This window comes from Girardinichthys multiradiatus, chromosome X, assembly GCF_021462225.1.
Source record: "Girardinichthys multiradiatus isolate DD_20200921_A chromosome X, DD_fGirMul_XY1, whole genome shotgun sequence".
Lineage (NCBI taxonomy): Eukaryota > Metazoa > Chordata > Actinopteri > Cyprinodontiformes > Goodeidae > Girardinichthys > Girardinichthys multiradiatus.
In genome coordinates this window covers 35885721-35902901 of record NC_061817.1, presented here as the reverse complement: position 1 = coordinate 35902901, position 17181 = coordinate 35885721, and the positions used below count along the sequence as shown (strand labels likewise).

Below are 17181 nucleotides of genomic sequence, written 5' to 3'. Positions count from 1 at the left end.
CCCCCGATGGGACATGCCTGGAACACCTCCCGAGGGAGGCGTGCATTAGGCATCCGGAACAGATGCCGAGCCACCTCAACTGGCTGTTCTTGATGTGGAGGAGCAGCGGCTCTTCTGCGAGCTCTTCCCAGATAGCTGAGCTTCGCACCCTATCTCTAAGGGAGTGCCCGGCCACTCTGTCGAGGAAGCTTATTTCTTTTGGTCATGACCCAAAGTTTATGGCCATAGGTGAGGGTGGGACCCTAGACCAATGGGTAAATTGTGAGCCTTGCTCAAAGCCCGCTTTGCATTTGGCTGCGAAGTGCCCCAGTGCATGCTGTAGGTCTTGGCTAAAGAGGGCCAGCAGACTATTCTCTCTTGTTTTATTGCTTTGACCCATTATGTCCCATTGTGTATAGCCAGAAAAAATAATCAAGAGTGGGCTTTTTAAGTCATGTCTTGATTAGTGATCTTTTACAGATCCAACCTAATGATGGTTGGATCTGTAGTTAAATAGAGAATCAGTAGCTGTAAACTCTTTATAAAAACAAAGATAAAGAAAAACATGGAAAACCTGTGTGTGAAAGCTCTGTATTTCAACATCTGGTAGAACCATCTTTAGCACTATCAATCCAAACGACATTGTCCCGGATGTCCTGTGGTTCATTTAAATACATCTCTGCAAGCCTTTTTCCAGGCAGCGTTTCCAAACAGGCTGTACTAATCCAGTCTAATTATGACTTTTAACATTTCACATGCTAGCTGAGGCCTGTAATGTCTGAGATGGAGCTCCTTGGTTCTATTTAAATGTCTCTTAGGATTACAGTGGCTTCTTTAGGGTCATTGCTGATGCCTTTCCAATTTGGCATTGTTTTACCATACACCTGTATAATACAGACCAGCATACTGCCAAAACCCCTGCTTTTATAGTGGTGGCCACACTACTGATAATCACTTAATAAATTCATTCGATAGTGGCAACTGTCTGCTACTTTCCCTCTTGGATCTCGTGGAAGCAGCAATTGTGTATTTTAAATAAAGCTTGGTCATTTAATTAAATAATGAAAATAGATAGATAGATTATAACTTAACAGAAACCTGTTTTATCTATTTTTTTTTTTTACTAAAATAAAAAATAATGGTAGATCATCACAATACATGTAATGAAAATGTCAAAAGTTTACTTTCCGAATAACATCGGCCCTTTTATTTTGTAGGTTTCAACCGGATGTGGATGGGTTCTTGTGGAACGTCAGACGCGTTGACCATGACGACAGTCGTCAGGAGAGCTCCGCGTTTGACAGATGCCAGTTGACGGAAACCCGCTTCATTGAATGCCGGGGAGCGACGCAGGACAGCCGGGCTTTGCTTTCGGGATTCTGTCGCAAAGCTAGGAGGACTCCGCTGCCTGAAAACATGCCCGGCGAGAAGGCGACAGGTTCCTGTAACAAGTTCCAGCCGAACATCTTTAATAAAAGCAAATGTCAGAACTGCTTCAAGTCCCGGGAAGTGCATCTGTTGAAGGACAGCGACCTGGAGCAGGTAGGTTCACCCCGCAGGTAACAGAGATATGACGGCTTGGAGGAGCAGCTAATGTTACATCTGACGCGTTTTACATCGAGAAGTCGCTTTTTTCGCCTCAGTTTGACGCAGTTATCGGCATATGTGTAAAATTACTGCCCCTTTGGGTTAACCGCCCGTTTTTTGCTCGTATGTTAATCTGTAAAAGTATCAAAGGGGGTTTTAATTCTTATGGACATATTAGAAAATCGGAGGCAGGACTTTTATTCTCGTTATTCTAAAAAAGGACAATCATTCATTTTGATTCATTTTGCCTGTTATGGCAGCGATTTTAATCCCTTTATAAATAATCAATTAATTTATTAAAATCAAATAAATAATTATAGGAACCTGTTTATCCCGTCTAATTTCTTTAACCACACGTAGAAATAACTATTTTATGAAAAACGTGGTTTATTAGTTTTCTGTTTCTCTCTAAGTCTGATCTCAGCCTAAATTGTGATTACTGTGTTGTGAAAAAGTATTTGCTCCCTTACAGATTTCCTCTCTCTTCCTCGTAGATAACCTGATTAAATGCAGAACGCCATTTTTTATATAATGATTGTATTTATTAGGAGAAGAAAGCTTTCTGGACCAGCCGGGCCCTGTGTGGAAAGTAATTGCTCCCTAAACCAAAACAACAGCCTGTTCCCCTCTTGGCAACAACTACCATCAGGCATTTGCAGGAGCTTGCCATCAGTCTTTTACCTCACTGTGGAGGAATTTTGCGCTCTCTTCCTAGCAGAGTTTCTTTAATTTAACAACATTTTTTGGTTTCTGAGCAACAACAGCATTTTGATCCAGACTTTAGCTAGGCCAATCCAAAACCTTCATTCCTTTTCTTCATTTTTTAAATTTTAATTACAATTTTAGGATGAATGGATGGCCACACCAGAGTCTCTAAGCTGGATTTAAACCTGGACTTTGACTATGCCACTTCAGAACTGTCATTTAATACTTGTGAGCCATTTGGAGGTGGAGTTGCTGTTGTGCTTTGGACCATTGTTCTGCTGGATAAGTCCTCTTGAGCTCAAGGTTGCAAACTGATAGCCGGACATTCTCCTTCAGGATTTTGTAGTAGAGAGCAGAGTTCATGGTTCATTCAAATACAGCAACAAGTCGTCCAGGTCCTGAAGCAGGAAAGCAGTCCCAGACCATCGTGATACAGTCCTGACATGCTGGGTCCGTTTCACGGCAGATGTAACGTCCACAAAATTCCAGTTTTTTACCTGGTCAGTCCACAGAATATTTTTCCAAAGGTTTTGCTCATCATCAAGATGTTTTTGGCAAATGTGAGACAAGCCCTGTGTTCCGATTACTCAGCAGTGGAACTCTCCCATTTTTGTCTCTTTGTTACTGGTGACTCATCAACGCTGAGGCATGTGAGGCCTGCAGAACCGTAGATGTTCTGGGTTATTTTCGGACCTCCTGGATGGGTTGGTGATGCGCTGCTGGAGTAACTACAGTGGGCTGGACTCTGTTCCATGTTTTTTACCTTTGTGGACAATTGTTCTCACTGTGGGTCACTGGAGATGGCTCTGTAACCCTATCCAGGTTTTTATCATCTGCTCTTACAATTCTGTGGTAGGGTCAAAACGTGTTGCCTTTTGAGATCTTTTAGCCTACTTCATGTTGTCCCGACAGGTTCTGTTTAAGTGATGTCTTGATTCTACGGATCTGGCTGGGATCAGGCCTCGCTGTGACTGGTTACATTTAGCATGGTTTTCCAAAACAATTGGTTAATCACATTTTATTCCTGATTTAACACGGGGTAGGGGGAGCAAGGTTGCTTTTTTTCTCTTTTATGAATGAAATCATAATTTTAAAACTATTTGTTGCATTTATTCAGGTTATCTTTGCCTGATTTTAAGGTTTGTGGGATAATCTCAGAAATTCAAGTGTCACAAAAAAGCAAAAAACATATAAAATCTTTTAGGAACAAATACTTTTGTCAATCATATGTTTGTATCTATATATGGAAGAAAGTGCCTTCAGATGACACTTGTTATGAATTTGGCTTTTAATAAATGGATTAAATTCTTGTGAACAATGTTAATTTGAACAAGGCCCACCTGTCAGTATATTTTACATCAAGATAAATTTGAACAAACTAAATGTTTCATCTTGTTTGCTCATGTATTTAGTCTCTATGAATTAGGCAAAAGTTCTAAAAAATTAGGGGATAATTTGTAAAAAAAAAAAAAACATCAGCACTTTCAGAATCAGAATCAGCTTTATCGCCAAGTTCATACATACAACAAACAAGGGATTTGACTCAGGTACACTTTGCTCTCTGGCTTTTTTTTTTTTTGGGCTTTATAAGCTATATCCTGCATATATCCTTATGTCCATAAATGCATATATACAATATACACATATACAAGGTGGAATTGCGACTTCAGTATGAGGTTGTTCTGTACTCTATTAAATGTTCATCAGAGAAACAGCCTGGGGGAAGAAACTTTGTCTGTGGCGGCTGGTTTTAGTAAACAGTGCTCTGTAGCGCCACCTGAAGGTAAAGCTCTGAACAGTTTATGAGCAGGGTGTGTGGGGTCTGCAGAGATTTTAGCAGCTTTTTTCCTGACCCTTGACCTGTATAAGTCCTGGATGGAGGGAAGGTCAGCTCTGATTATTCTCTCTGCAGTCCTGATTATTCGTTGCAGTCTGGACCTGTCCTGTTTTGTGGCTGAGCCAAACCACACTGAGATGGATGAAGACAGGACAGACTGAATGATGGCAGTGTAGAAGATGACCAGCAGCTCCTGTGGAAGGTTGAACTTCTTGAGTTGCCTCAGGAAGTACAGTCTCTGCTGGGCCTTCTTTCAAACAGTGTCTATGTGTGAAGACCATCTCAGGTCCTCAGAGATGGTGGTTCCTAAGAACCTGAAGTGGTCCACAGCTGACACGGTGTTGTTGAGGATGGTGAGGGGGTGTTCTCCGAAAGTCCACCACCATTTCCACAGTCTTGAGTTTCATCTACTTCCCCAATTGTAAGAGAAGTGAAAACACCAGTTAAGAATAGAAACGAGTAAAAAAAGGTGGAATCCGTGGAACAAAGGGCGTCTTTCACATTAACGTACATTGAAATGAACGCTGACCCTTCAAAGTTCAGGCAGTTAATAGGTTTAATTGTGCCTTGTGCTTTAAAAATGACATGTTTTCTAAATTTAAAGCAGAAATTCATCAGCTGCTCTGCTGGGAAACAAAAATATGCATTTGCATGATTCTTACCTGTATTTACATGTACAAATATAATGATATGTACCTATTTGTTCTTTTTTAAGCTTTTTATCTCTAAAGCACATATTTATGCATGTTTAATGTCTGTTTGCCGTCAGCCTGTGAAGCTGAAGTCGTATTCCTTGTTTTCGCTCTCAAACTTGGCCAAACCTGATTCTGATTCATTATTGAAGCATTCCGACATAAAACCCACCTCCAGAATGGTCCTGCTGAATACAGTGAGGGCCGATCCGCTGTGGTTCAGCAGAACCTCGGCCCGCGCCCTGTGGAAACACTGTCCCCGCAGGTCCGTGTTGAGGAGACGGCGCGCTACATGCCTCAAATTGTTCCAGTATGTTATCACCTTCTGTCCCCGTGCCGGGTTTCTCCACACCCTGTAATTTCAGCACTGTTGCTCAACCTGTAGACGCTCCACATGGTGTTACTCTGACACAGCGGACTGGGCTCAGACAGAGGCTGTTCTTCTGCTGGGGAGGTGCTGCGTCCTTTAACTGGTTTTATGTGTTTTCCTTTGGAAATATGGCTTTACTAGAAAGCTGCTTGACTTTATTAATGTTACTTATTTGTGCCTTTGATCAAAGCCAGTAAAAGAGTTAGTTTTTCAAGGCATTAATTAATTCAGATGGGTATTTAAAGTGGTTCTGTTATCTGTTTGTGGTCCAGTGAGTCGCTACTAATCAAATAATTGATTGATGAAATGATTTGATCACAATAAAAATACATTTTTTTATGTTGGTTGATGTGAATGAAACTGATCTTTAGCTTGTTCAGACCTGGGAACTAGAATGAAGCAAAAACAGATTAATGACAACTTTTAATGGCATGAAATCAAATAATTGTCATTTCATAAAAAAAAAAAAAAGATAAAGAAAAGTGTAGCAGCTGCAACAATAATGAATCAAATCATCCTAACAGCGACTGATCATTTGAACAGCAGACATTTGCCTGATAGTTCATGGAGTCTGATGTTGTTCAGGGACCTGTTCTTGCAACAGCTCTGAAACAGGCCCTGATCAGAGGATAAGGACTAATGATCTTCTCAGCTCGCCCCAGAAACCTCAGCAGGACCTTCTTACCTGCCATGTTGCAGGGCGAGAACCACCGAGATGCAGCACGGTCTCCACCACAGCTCTGTAGGGAGTGACGTTTCTTGTAACATTTGTGTTCAACCATTAAAACAGTTCTCGTTAATTTGATAAAAATTTGGGTCTGTCTCTGCACCAGAATTTATGAATAATGTCTGTTGTAATGAGCAGACCGAATTCTTCTTCTCTGGCTGCTTCTTACACACGTGTGTTACTGCATCAATGCAGTGTAGCATGGAGGAGCTCAGCCAACCGTGCTGAGGTGAAGCCTTAATATCGGCCTTCAGCTCGTCTGCAGAGCAAGATCTGGAGGACATAAACTTTTATTAGTGAAAACAAAGTACTGCATTTACAGGAAATGTCCAAATGCAAATTCCTAAAGTTCATGTAAGGCAAAAACAGGAACTTTGGAAGTAGATTTAATTAGGGAAAACCACCACTAACACAATGCAGTTGTGGTAAGTGACTAAATTCATAGGAAATAAATCAAGAAGCGGTTCTTGGTTCTCCAGGAGTCAAATGCCAGCTTCTGATCAGTAAGGTTAGTGATTTCTAGTTGTGTGAGTTTGTTTCTGCATTCCTGCGTAACTGATTCTCGTATGTTCACATTCTTCATGTTTTAAAGTTGAAAAATCCCCAAAAAGCTCAGAACCAGCTCATTTAACCTGTTTCCATTTCCATCTGAAATTTAACTGAAAGCTGCCCACATGTTTCTTTCCAAGTTAGATACTTTAGTTAAGTCCTTATTTTACTGAGGCTTAGTTATGTGATACGAAGGCATCTGCACCATGACTCCACGTTTACTTAAAGGTACAATGAAGAACAGCAGTGTCTTATCTGAGCTGGAGTTAGACGGGCAGAACTAGTTAGGTTTGGGTTCGTTTGTTCGTCTCCTCGGTTCAGCCGATGCATTAAGGAGCAGAGTAGCTCTTCACAGTTATGCTGCTGTGACTTTAAATGACATTAATGTCCATAACTCAACCAATGTCAGGGTTTATTCAGCTTAGAAATGAAATTAATTCCTCTGAGGATCAATTCTGGACCTTTCCAGGTTGTTTTAAAGTTTAATTAAAAAGCAGAGGAGTAGATTTCTTTTTTATTTTATGGTTAATATTTATTAAAAGTATAAACATTGAAAACCCAACATATGAAGAATAGATTGCTCCTTTAGTTCCTTTAATGCTGCTGTAGACCTCTTCCTGACCGGTTCTGCAGGGACGTCACATTTCTGGTAATGAAAATGCTGAGTCTTCGCTGTGCTCCACTGTTTATATCTAATCCTTGGGAATGTTCTTTTTCTGTCGTTCTCCTGACTGGTACCTTTTGACAGTAACATCTCTCTGATGCTGTGGAAACTCTTCGTGGCTTTGGCTGAGATGTGAGAAAATGTCAGGAAAGGTCTACTAGAACAGTTCAGCTGTATTCGGGGTAAATCAGAGACGCTCTGAATGCTGGCACGTGTGTTGAGGCTATTGTGAACTAGGGTGGAAACGAATAACCATGATTAATTGATTATTGAAATAATTGTCAACTAATTTAGTGATCGAATATTTGTTAAATAGAGCATAGAGTCTACTCGAAGTCTTCTCCTTATCCTGGACCGGGTCACGGGGCCAGCAGACTAAGCAGAGACACCCAGACGTCCCTCTCCCCAGACACCTCCTCCGGCTCCTCTGGGGGGGAGCCCAAGGCATTCCCAGGCCAGCTGAGAGACATAGTCCCTCCAGCGTGTCCTGGGCCTCCTCCCGGTGGGACGTGCCTGGTCCATTTGTACAGAAACCGGATGGCCCCTTATAAAGGGCCCCTGACTCCGTACTCCTGGAACGTCTGCATCACGAGGGGCACGGTCAAATGCTTTCTCCAGGTCCACAAAGCACATGTGGACCAGTTGGACACTCTCCCATGAACCCTCGAGCACTCTGCAGAAGGTGTAGAGCTGGTCCACCGAAGTAATCAAATAAGCATTAAATAGAGCTTACAGAGTCTTAAATGTGCCATTTGATGAAAGAATATTCCACTCAGAGCAGTAATTAACCCAAAACTGTACAAAAAATAAATACATTTAGCATCTAAGACGAAAAACCTTCTTTATCTGTAAATATGCTTTAACCAGAACACCTTTAGTGGCATAGTTTTGGCTTCACCTGGTTTAAATTCTGTAAAAAATCTCCCATTAAGCACCCTTGGTATCCAATTATTAATCTGTTAATCGATTAGGAAATTAATGGTTGGTTGCAGAACTGTTGTGAACAGATCCACATCTCTGCTTATTGTTTTAGCTTTTTTAGTTTCTATTTTTCCACTAACATTTTTTTTATCCTCAATTTATTATCCTGACTTTAAAAACATTCTTGGTGAGGTCAAAGTTCACTTAAAAAGAGATGAATGTCACTGCTGAGCGCGCTCATTTGATGGCATTGAATCATCGACGTTGTATATACAACAATCACACGTCTCCAATCCCTCCAACATTAAACGATCACAGAAGATCTGATCCCACCCCAGTGATGCCCTAGACGGGTCCTAACTGCCCTCTTCCTTTCCAGGCGAAACCCGTCTACGCTGGCTGGCTGTGTCTGGCTCCTGTGGGGACAGATTTTGACAACCCGATGCAGAGATCCAGGGTAGGAAATGTGGAGTTTCTGACTGTTAAGTTTTTGCTTTAATAACTTTTCACCCTGTTCTTCTATAATAGAATATTTTCTGTTATCAGAAATGGCAGCGGCGCTTCTTTATCCTGTATGAACGCGGCAGCCTAACCTATGCACTGGATGAACTGGTAAGAAACAGCACAAATGATCCAACTCTGAATTGGTACAAAAACATAATGTGCACATTAATCCTCATTGTACATGTGCAGTGTTTTGGGATAAAACAGGCATCTTTAGCCCAGATGTTGTGTGCAAAACCACAGCACATGATGAGGCTTAGCCTTTCGTCGCAATGCAACCCACCCCCACTTCAATCTCATCTTCCTGATCCCTCCAAATCCACTCTCATCCCCAAAAACTGCTTTCAGATCAGCACTCGTCTGATTCTCAGTATATATGTTAACACTTTGTCTTAACGAGCTTGTACAACCTGCAGCAGCTTCATTCAGATGTTCTGGTTCTCCTGCAGCCGAGCACTCTGCCACAGGGGACCGTGAACATGAATCTGTGCACAAACGTCACAGATGCCGAGCCCAGGACAGGCCAGAGGAACGCCCTCTGCATCGTCACCCCGGCACAGGAAATCTTCATCCGTGGAGAAAACAAAGAGATCATTAACGGGTCAGCAGCCACTGAAACCTTACAGGAGCTTTTCCTAAATGCAGATTCCTGCCTCATTTTTGTTTTTCTCTGTGTCTTTACCAGGTGGTGTGAACAGCTCACACTTTATCTGCGAACAAATAAACAAAACCAGAAGAAAAAACGCAAAGTTGACCCTGTGACTAATCAGGTACCAGCGAGATTCGTTACCCAGACAGCCTGTTTGTACACAACCAAAACTTTACAAGCTCTCATCTCCGTGAAACCTAAAATCTGCTACCAGCGAAGGAAAACTGCTGGATTTAAACATCTTATTAAGGCCTCGGATAACCTCTGCTGCTTTCACAGGTTCCTCAGAATCTGCAGCCATGTTTAACACATGCAGATTCATCCCCAAGGCTGAAAATATAAAAATGAAACAGCTTTAACAAAAGTTTCTGACTCTCTTTGTGCTCAGTGTTGGTTTACACTGTAAGCATGTAAAAAGCATCTCATTACCTCAAGAACACGGCCTATTGTGTGGCCTTAGAGCAGGCTTTAAAGCTGCACAGTAGCTGATGTTTTATGTTTACACTGAACTTTTCTTTGATTAGTTCATACAAATCTGTCCTATATCTGAATTTGGAACAATTTTCTGTTTTTCTGATTGGATATGACGGAAACTGTTAGAATTATAATTATTATTTATTAAGTGAATTATCCCAAGGTAAGACATTTAGTCCAATTCAAGCAAGGAGCAGGAAATTATTACAGTTAAAAAGAGCAGGTTTCATATTGTGTTAGTTAGATAACGTACCAACATCTTTAGTGTTAAATGTTTTTATGTATGAAAATGCTAATTATTCTCATTAAATTAAGATAAGAAGAAAATAAACAAGGAATTTCAGTTTTTTTTAATTTTTATCAAGCTTTATATTTTAAGCCTAACTGTGTAAATATCCACTATACATTCACAATGAACTTTAATACTTACAGTTTTACATTACCTCCACTGCAAATAAAATACACTATGAAAGAAATAAGAAAACAAAGTCTGGAATTTTGACATGGAAAATGTGTCGGGAAACAATTTTGTTTTTGCTTCCTTAACCATTCCCAGGACCCCAGCCCAGCGAAGATGGCAGCCACTGGTCAGAGCTGTCCTGCCTCGGAAGCCGGATCTGCAGCAGATTCCCACCACTGGCAGGAAGAGCTGCATGCTGCAGGGCTAGATGTAACCCCAGTCTGGACCGTCACCAACACGGATCCCCCGGGCCCCGAGTGGAACCCTGAAGGTGCGGCGCAGTCAATCTATACACTGACACTCTGCAACCATATCCATCAGTCAATGAAAGCCATTTCTTGTCCTTTTCCGTGCTTATAGTTTGATCTAGTTGTACATTTGATTTAGCCCGTCTGAGACCAGGCTCATTCACCGAGTGCTGACTCATGTCATGGGAACTGGTTGGTGGAGTTTGTCTGTAACAGGAAGGGGAGTTACATAAAGACAGCGAGAGATGTTCTGACCTTCAGGCGTCATTTAGGCCAAACAGCAGCTGTGATCCATAAAAAGGTCCATTTAAACATGAATTTAAAAGCCTGCTGCTAGGCACAGAACAGGTTGTTCTCTCTGTTGGAGCTTTAAGCGTTGACAGTGGACACCAGTGACTTTTTGCAAAGTCTGGAGAGGTACCATAATAAAAGCCTGGATTATGTCCTGCTGCTACAGACTATACTCTGCCTCATTAGAGAGATGAAGTTTAAGCACAAAGATCTCTCTGTCCAATGAATGAAGCTCTGTTAGGGGCTCACTAAGGTTTCTTCAAGGAAATCTCTGGAATTTGTGAGATGTTTTACTAACTGTTTTTTGCGTCATTTCTGTCTATATCTATTGCTCTCTTTATGAAAAGAAACACAATGTACTTGTCGCTTAAACTCTCAAGTTACATATTGGAAGCTACCAGTTTTCTGATATCACTTCTTGCAGTATAATGAGTGCGGGTTTTGTGAAAATCATGAACAAAGTTACAAATCAGACAATTAAAACATGATGTTCCTTTTACTTCACAGTAACTACCTTCCAGAACACATATAAACATGTTCATAACCTCGTTCCAGTCCCTGGGAAGCTGCTTTGTCGTTTGGTTTTATGAGATTCCACTTCCTGCAAGCAAAGAGCCTCTGGGTGTCTGAGACAGTCATTTAACAAGTTACGTTTTGTTCTGCATACGTGAGAATGAAAATGAAAATTCATTGAACTGCAAAGTCAACAAAAAAACCTCCAACAACGTGGATATTTCAGAGGGATTATTTTGGTTTAAGTTATGAATGGGTTCTGATTCTGGTTCTGATAACCCTGCAGACAAAAATACAACTATGTTGGTGCGAAACAGCAAAAGTTTAAAACAAAAAATGTATCACAAGATCCCAGTGCTTTTGTTTCCCAACACAAATACAGCAATTTCTACTGCTTCTTGAATATTAACTCATGAAAAGATCTAAGCAAAAAGCACTAATCCAAATTTTGTGGCCCATTTCTGATCTCTGGGTTAGGACCTGCCAATATTGATTTTAGCCAATTCCGGACTATAATTTCACAAATTCTGAATATGCCTTTATTGCCTTCTGCAGTGAGCAGGCATTAATTACCTACATTAAGAGCAGAGGTGATGTCACACTGTGTGTGTGACAGAGACGTTGCTGTGAAACAGGCTTTTATTCATTTAAAACAAAGATAAAATAATTTAGTTGGCATTTCAAACTGTCTTTAGCATCTTATACTAGGGATTAGCGCTGTTACCATGGTTGCCATTAATAGCCTGTTAACATCAGTTTATGTGTGTATTCCCTAAAGCAGAGATGTAAAACTCCGGCCCTCGGTAAATGTGTCCTGCATATTTTCGATATGGCTCTGCTTCAGCACACCTGAATCCAAATATTTGGTCATTAACAGAACTCTGTAGATCTCGACTGCATGCTGAGGATGTGAATCTGCTGTTTGATTCATGTGTCTTGGATCAGTGAGAAGAAGTTGCATGAAATCATATGGACAAGGTGGCAGGAAACTGGCCTGAGGACTTGAGTCTGAGACCCCTGTCAAAAAGAACGGTCAATTTTTTGTAAAAATTATAAAGCTAACATTTGTGAAGCGTCGCTATAGTTCTCAAGCTAGTATACATATTGCAAGAATATTATGTATTTTCTGCTATTTTGGTCTTTGTCACATTAATTAGTTAAAACCAGACAAATTGGTTTTAGCAAATTAAGTAGCTGGTCAGTGAGTTTGAATGTATGATTTGCAAATGATTTGAGCTGTCATTCAACCATTGTACACAGCTGACAGACATCTGCAGAAAGATCCCATATTCATGTGAAGCAAATATAAAAAGCAGCACACGCTGGTTATTTTTCTGTTGATGTTTAGGTCACTACAGGTCTTGTTCAAGTTGTTCATTCAGGTTTACATCTTTTTATCAAACACACACCCAGAACTTTTAAGATCAATGCGTGAATTGTAAAGACACTACTTATACCACCCCCTTAACACCAGTACAGTAACATTTCTCCCCTTCAGATGTTCTCTTCTCAGGAGATTGAAATTTATTTTCGATCTGATGGATGAAAAACAAAGTGACCGTCAAGTAATCAAGAGGAAAAAAGGTTTTCATTTTTAATCCGCTTCAGTTTATTCGTACCACGCCAATTAAATCCCATCTTAAGGCCATTTACCTGAAAAACTGATCAAGATCATTTCCAGTTATACAGAAATACACAACAAACCAACTTCATAGCAAAAAAATCCAATCATATGTAGATTCAATGGCAAACAGTCCAACAGGATCCTAAATGTGATGAAAGACTGTCGAATTCAGTTTACTGATCAATGTAGAAGAGGTGCAGCCAGAAGCATTGAGTTGTTGACTTTGCAGCATAAGGAAGTGGCGACAGTGGACAGATACCTGCACGGAGTCGTTGCCTTGTTAAGGGAATGTAGACCCCTCTGCCCAGTTTTTACAATCATTTTCTAGAGGTAGAATTTATTCTGCAAGAATAATAGAAGCTTTTAGTAAAATAGTTTAAAGAAATACATCAATAATTTTTTTTGGAATTCCTGATGAGCTCTTATATCATGGATGTACCAGTGAGTCCTTTTAATAAGTATGTTTCTTTCAGCTTTCTTCCCAGATTCTGTTACAGAAACATTTGATCAAAACCAGTTTACAGATCTGGTCCTGTTTACTGTGAAGTGGACATTTCTCCTTCCTCCCCTCGTTTCTTTTGTTGCTTAACAATGACATCACTGCTATTAGTCTCCATGTTGGACTGTGATCCTAGTTTAAACACAGTGATTCATTAGCTGCCATGCACTTTAATGCTGAATGGGGCTGTGTTGATGTTCCCATGGCAACATTAATGTGTTAAGACTGGATGTGGGATTCTGTTCTTCAACGAAGAGAAAATGGAGAACTGTCTGCATGTATTTTTTTCCGGTGAAGTTTCACTCCCACAGATCAAAACTATAGAGAAGAAAAAGGAGACGGCTGATTGGTTCAGCTGATTGAGTCTTTTGGAGTTTTTCCACATATTTAGGTGAGATAGCCCAGAGTAACATAAAAAAAAATAGACCAACACAAAGAAGTGCATAATTGTAAAGCAGAATGAAAATGATACATGGCTTTAAAAATGTTTTACAAATAAAATTCTGGAAAGTGTGGCTTCTATTTTCATTGAACCCCTGTGTAAATACTTTGTTAAACCACCTGTGGCTGCAGGTCTTTTGTTCCTTTAGCAGCTTAGCACATCTAGAGATTTAAACTTTTGCCCATTCGTCTTTGCAAATAGCCAAAGCTCAGTCAGAGTGGATGGAGAACGTCTGTAAACATGTACACTCGTGGACAAAATTGTTGGTAACCCGCGGTTAATGAAAGAAAAACCCTCAATGGTCACAGAAATAACTTGAATCTGACAAAGGTAATAATGGATAAAAATTCTATGAAAATGAACAAATGAAAGTCAACATTGCTTTTCAAACACGCTTCAACAGAATTATTAAAAAACATAAACTCATGAAACAGGCCTGGACATAAATGATGGTACCCTGAAAATAATCTCACCAAAGGGACATGTTAAATCAAGGTGTCCATTAATTAGCATCACAGGTGTCTATATTCTTGTTATCAGTCAGTGGGCCTATCTATAGGGCTACAGGTAGTCACTGTGCTGTTTGGTGACATGGTACCACACTCAACATGGACCAGAGGAAGCGAAGGAAAGAGTTGTCTCAGGAGATTAGAAAGAAAATTATAGACAAACATGTTAAAGGTAAAGGTTATAAGACCATCTCCAATCAGCTTCATGTTTCTGTGACTACAGTTGCACATATTATTCAGAAAGTTAAGATCCATGGGACTGTAGCCAACCTCCCTGGGCGTGGCCGCCGGATGAAAATTGATGACAAAACAAAGAGACGGATAAAACAAACGGTAACAAAAGAGCCCAGAAAACCTTCTAAAGAGGTTAAAGGTGAACTTCAAGCTCAAGGAACATCAGTGTCAGATTGCACCATCTGACGTTGTTTGAGATAAAGTGGACTTAATGGGAGACGACCAAGGAGACCATTGTTGAAAACAAATCATAAAATAGCCAGACTGGAATTTGTCAAACTACATGTTGACAAGCCATAAAGCTTCTAGGAGAATGACCTATGGACTGATGAGACAAAAATTGAACTTTTTGACAAGGCACATCAGCTCTATGTTCACAGATGGAAAAATGAAGCATATGAAGAAAAGAACAAAGTCCCAACTGTGAAACATGGAGGAGGCTCTGTTATGTTCTGGGGCTGCTCATCTGGTACAGGGTGTCTTGAATCTGTGAAGGTGTAATGAAATCTCAAGACTATCAAGGGATTCTAGAGAGAAATGTGCTGCCTAGTGTCAGAAAGCTTGGTCTCAGTCGCAGGTCATGGGTCTTGCAACAGGATAATGACCCAAAACACACAACTAAAAACACCCAAGAACGGCTCAGAGGAAAACATTGGACTATTCTGAAGTGGCCTTCTATGAACCCTGACCTAAATCCTATTGAGCATCTTTGGAAGGAGCTGAAACATGCTGTCTGGAAAAGGCCCCCTTCAAACCTGAGACAACTGGAGCAGTTTGCTCATGAGGAGTGGCCCAAAATACCTGCTGAGAGGAGCAGAAGTCTCATTGACATTTATAGGAATCGTTTCATTGCAGTGTGCAACAACATATTAAGTTAAGGGTACCATCATTTATGTCCAGGCCTGTTTCATGAATTTGTTTTATAAAATAATTCTGTTGAAGCGTGTTTGAAAAGCAATGTCTGACTTTCATTTGTTAATTTTTATTCATTATTACCTTTGTCAGATTCAAGTTATTTCTCTGACCATTGAGGGTTTCTCTTTCATTAACCGAAGGGTACCAACAAATATGTCTACGTGTGTAGGTGCGGACTTTGACTGGACCATTCTAATACATGAATATGTTTAAATGTTTTCGTCCTGCTGGAAGGTGAACCTCCAACCTGGTCTCGAGTCTTTGACAAGTCCTCTAACAGGTTTTCTTGAGGGATTTTTTTAGCTCCATTCATCTTCCTGTGAACTCTGACCAGCTTCGCTGTCCATGGTGAGGAAAAGGATCCCCCAGCAAGATGCTGCCACCATGTTTTACCGTGAGCGTGATGTATTCAGCATGATGTGCAGCGTACATTTTGCATGTAGACCAGAACACCTTCCTCCATGTTTGCTCGGTCTCACACTGTATGCCAGACTTTTTAGAATAATAAAAATAAAAACATGTATCCATTTCTCTCCACTTCACAATTATCTGCCAGTTTGTGTTGGTCTTTAACATAAAATCCTTATAAAATACACATATATCTATATATATATATATATATATATAGATATATGATGGACATGTGGGCTGCACGGTGGTGCAGTTGGTAGCACTGTTGCCTTGCAGCAAGAAGGTCCTGGGTTCAATTCCCAGCCTGGGGTCTTTCTGCATGGAGTTTGCATGTTCTCCCCGTGCATGCGTGGGTTCTCACCGGGTACTCCGGCTTCCTCCCACAGTCCAAAGACATGCCTGTTAGGTTAATTGGTAACTCTAAATTGACCTTAGATGTATGAATGAGTGTGTGCATGGTTGTTTGTGTGTTGCCCTGCGATGGACTGGCGACCTGTCCAGGGTGTACCCTGCCTCTCGCCCATAGACTGCTGGAGATAGGCACCAGCTCCCCCGTGACCCACTATGGAATAAGCGGTAGAAAATGACTGACTGACTGATGATGGACATGTGCATGTACCCTAATCATGGTGCTGATAAGACTTTTAGAAACTGTTTATCGCATTTATTGTGATTAAAATACATTTTTCATCCTGGTGTTAGCTGGTGAGTTTGTATTTATGTGTTATATGCACAGGATCTCAGTATCGGTTTCAGACACCAAACTGTAGTTACATTTTACTGATGTCACTAAATGCAACAATCTAAAACTGCTTGTGTGAAATCGTCTCCAGGCAACACATCTTCCCACCTGTGCCCGACCTCCAGGGGCTCTCTGACCTCGAATGGTGCTGGACGCTTATGTAGCTCGGTCAGCTCCCCGGACTTAACGGCTGCTGGCCATTACAACCAACTGACCGAGTCGAGCGATGGCCAAACGTCAGCAAGCAGGCATAACCAGAGACAGGACAGAAGGTTAGAAACAGTCAACTAATTTTCACGATAAAGAACATGCTTTTTATTCTCTTGCCTGTGTGCATGTTATCTCTGAGTACTACTGTTCATAATGCATCGGCAGAGAGAAAGAAGGAAAATGTGCAACTGATTAGAACAGAGCACCCCCCACCCCCCACATACACACACATACAGATCAAAAGCTCTACCCCTCCATTAGAGATCTTACTGCTGCGTCTTTATATTTAGCCTACAGAAACCCTCCCAGCCCATGCCGCAGCAGCATGTAAGCTGGCTTTTTTTGGAGGATCCATGTAAGCACTTCATCCTTGTTGCCTTTTTGGGAAACAAAAACACTAAATGCTTAAATTGTCCCCCCATCCA

At 40.9% G+C, this 17181-nt stretch overlaps 1 protein-coding gene across 1 annotated transcript in view; it reads left to right on the top strand.

The window, feature by feature from the left end:
* Nucleotides 1-1322: 1322 nt before the first annotated feature.
* Nucleotides 1323-17181, top strand: part of LOC124862581 (myosin phosphatase Rho-interacting protein-like) — a 37561-nt gene continuing 21702 nt past the window's right edge. Inside the window, exons 1-7 of the mRNA XM_047356570.1 lie at nt 1323-1521; nt 8411-8488; nt 8578-8643; nt 8985-9136; nt 9221-9305; nt 10215-10389; nt 16638-16818. Coding sequence (XP_047212526.1) covers nt 1396-1521; nt 8411-8488; nt 8578-8643; nt 8985-9136; nt 9221-9305; nt 10215-10389; nt 16638-16818 — 863 coding nt within the window. The 5' untranslated portion in view covers nt 1323-1395. The remainder of the gene's footprint in view (nt 1522-8410; nt 8489-8577; nt 8644-8984; nt 9137-9220; nt 9306-10214; nt 10390-16637; nt 16819-17181) is intronic.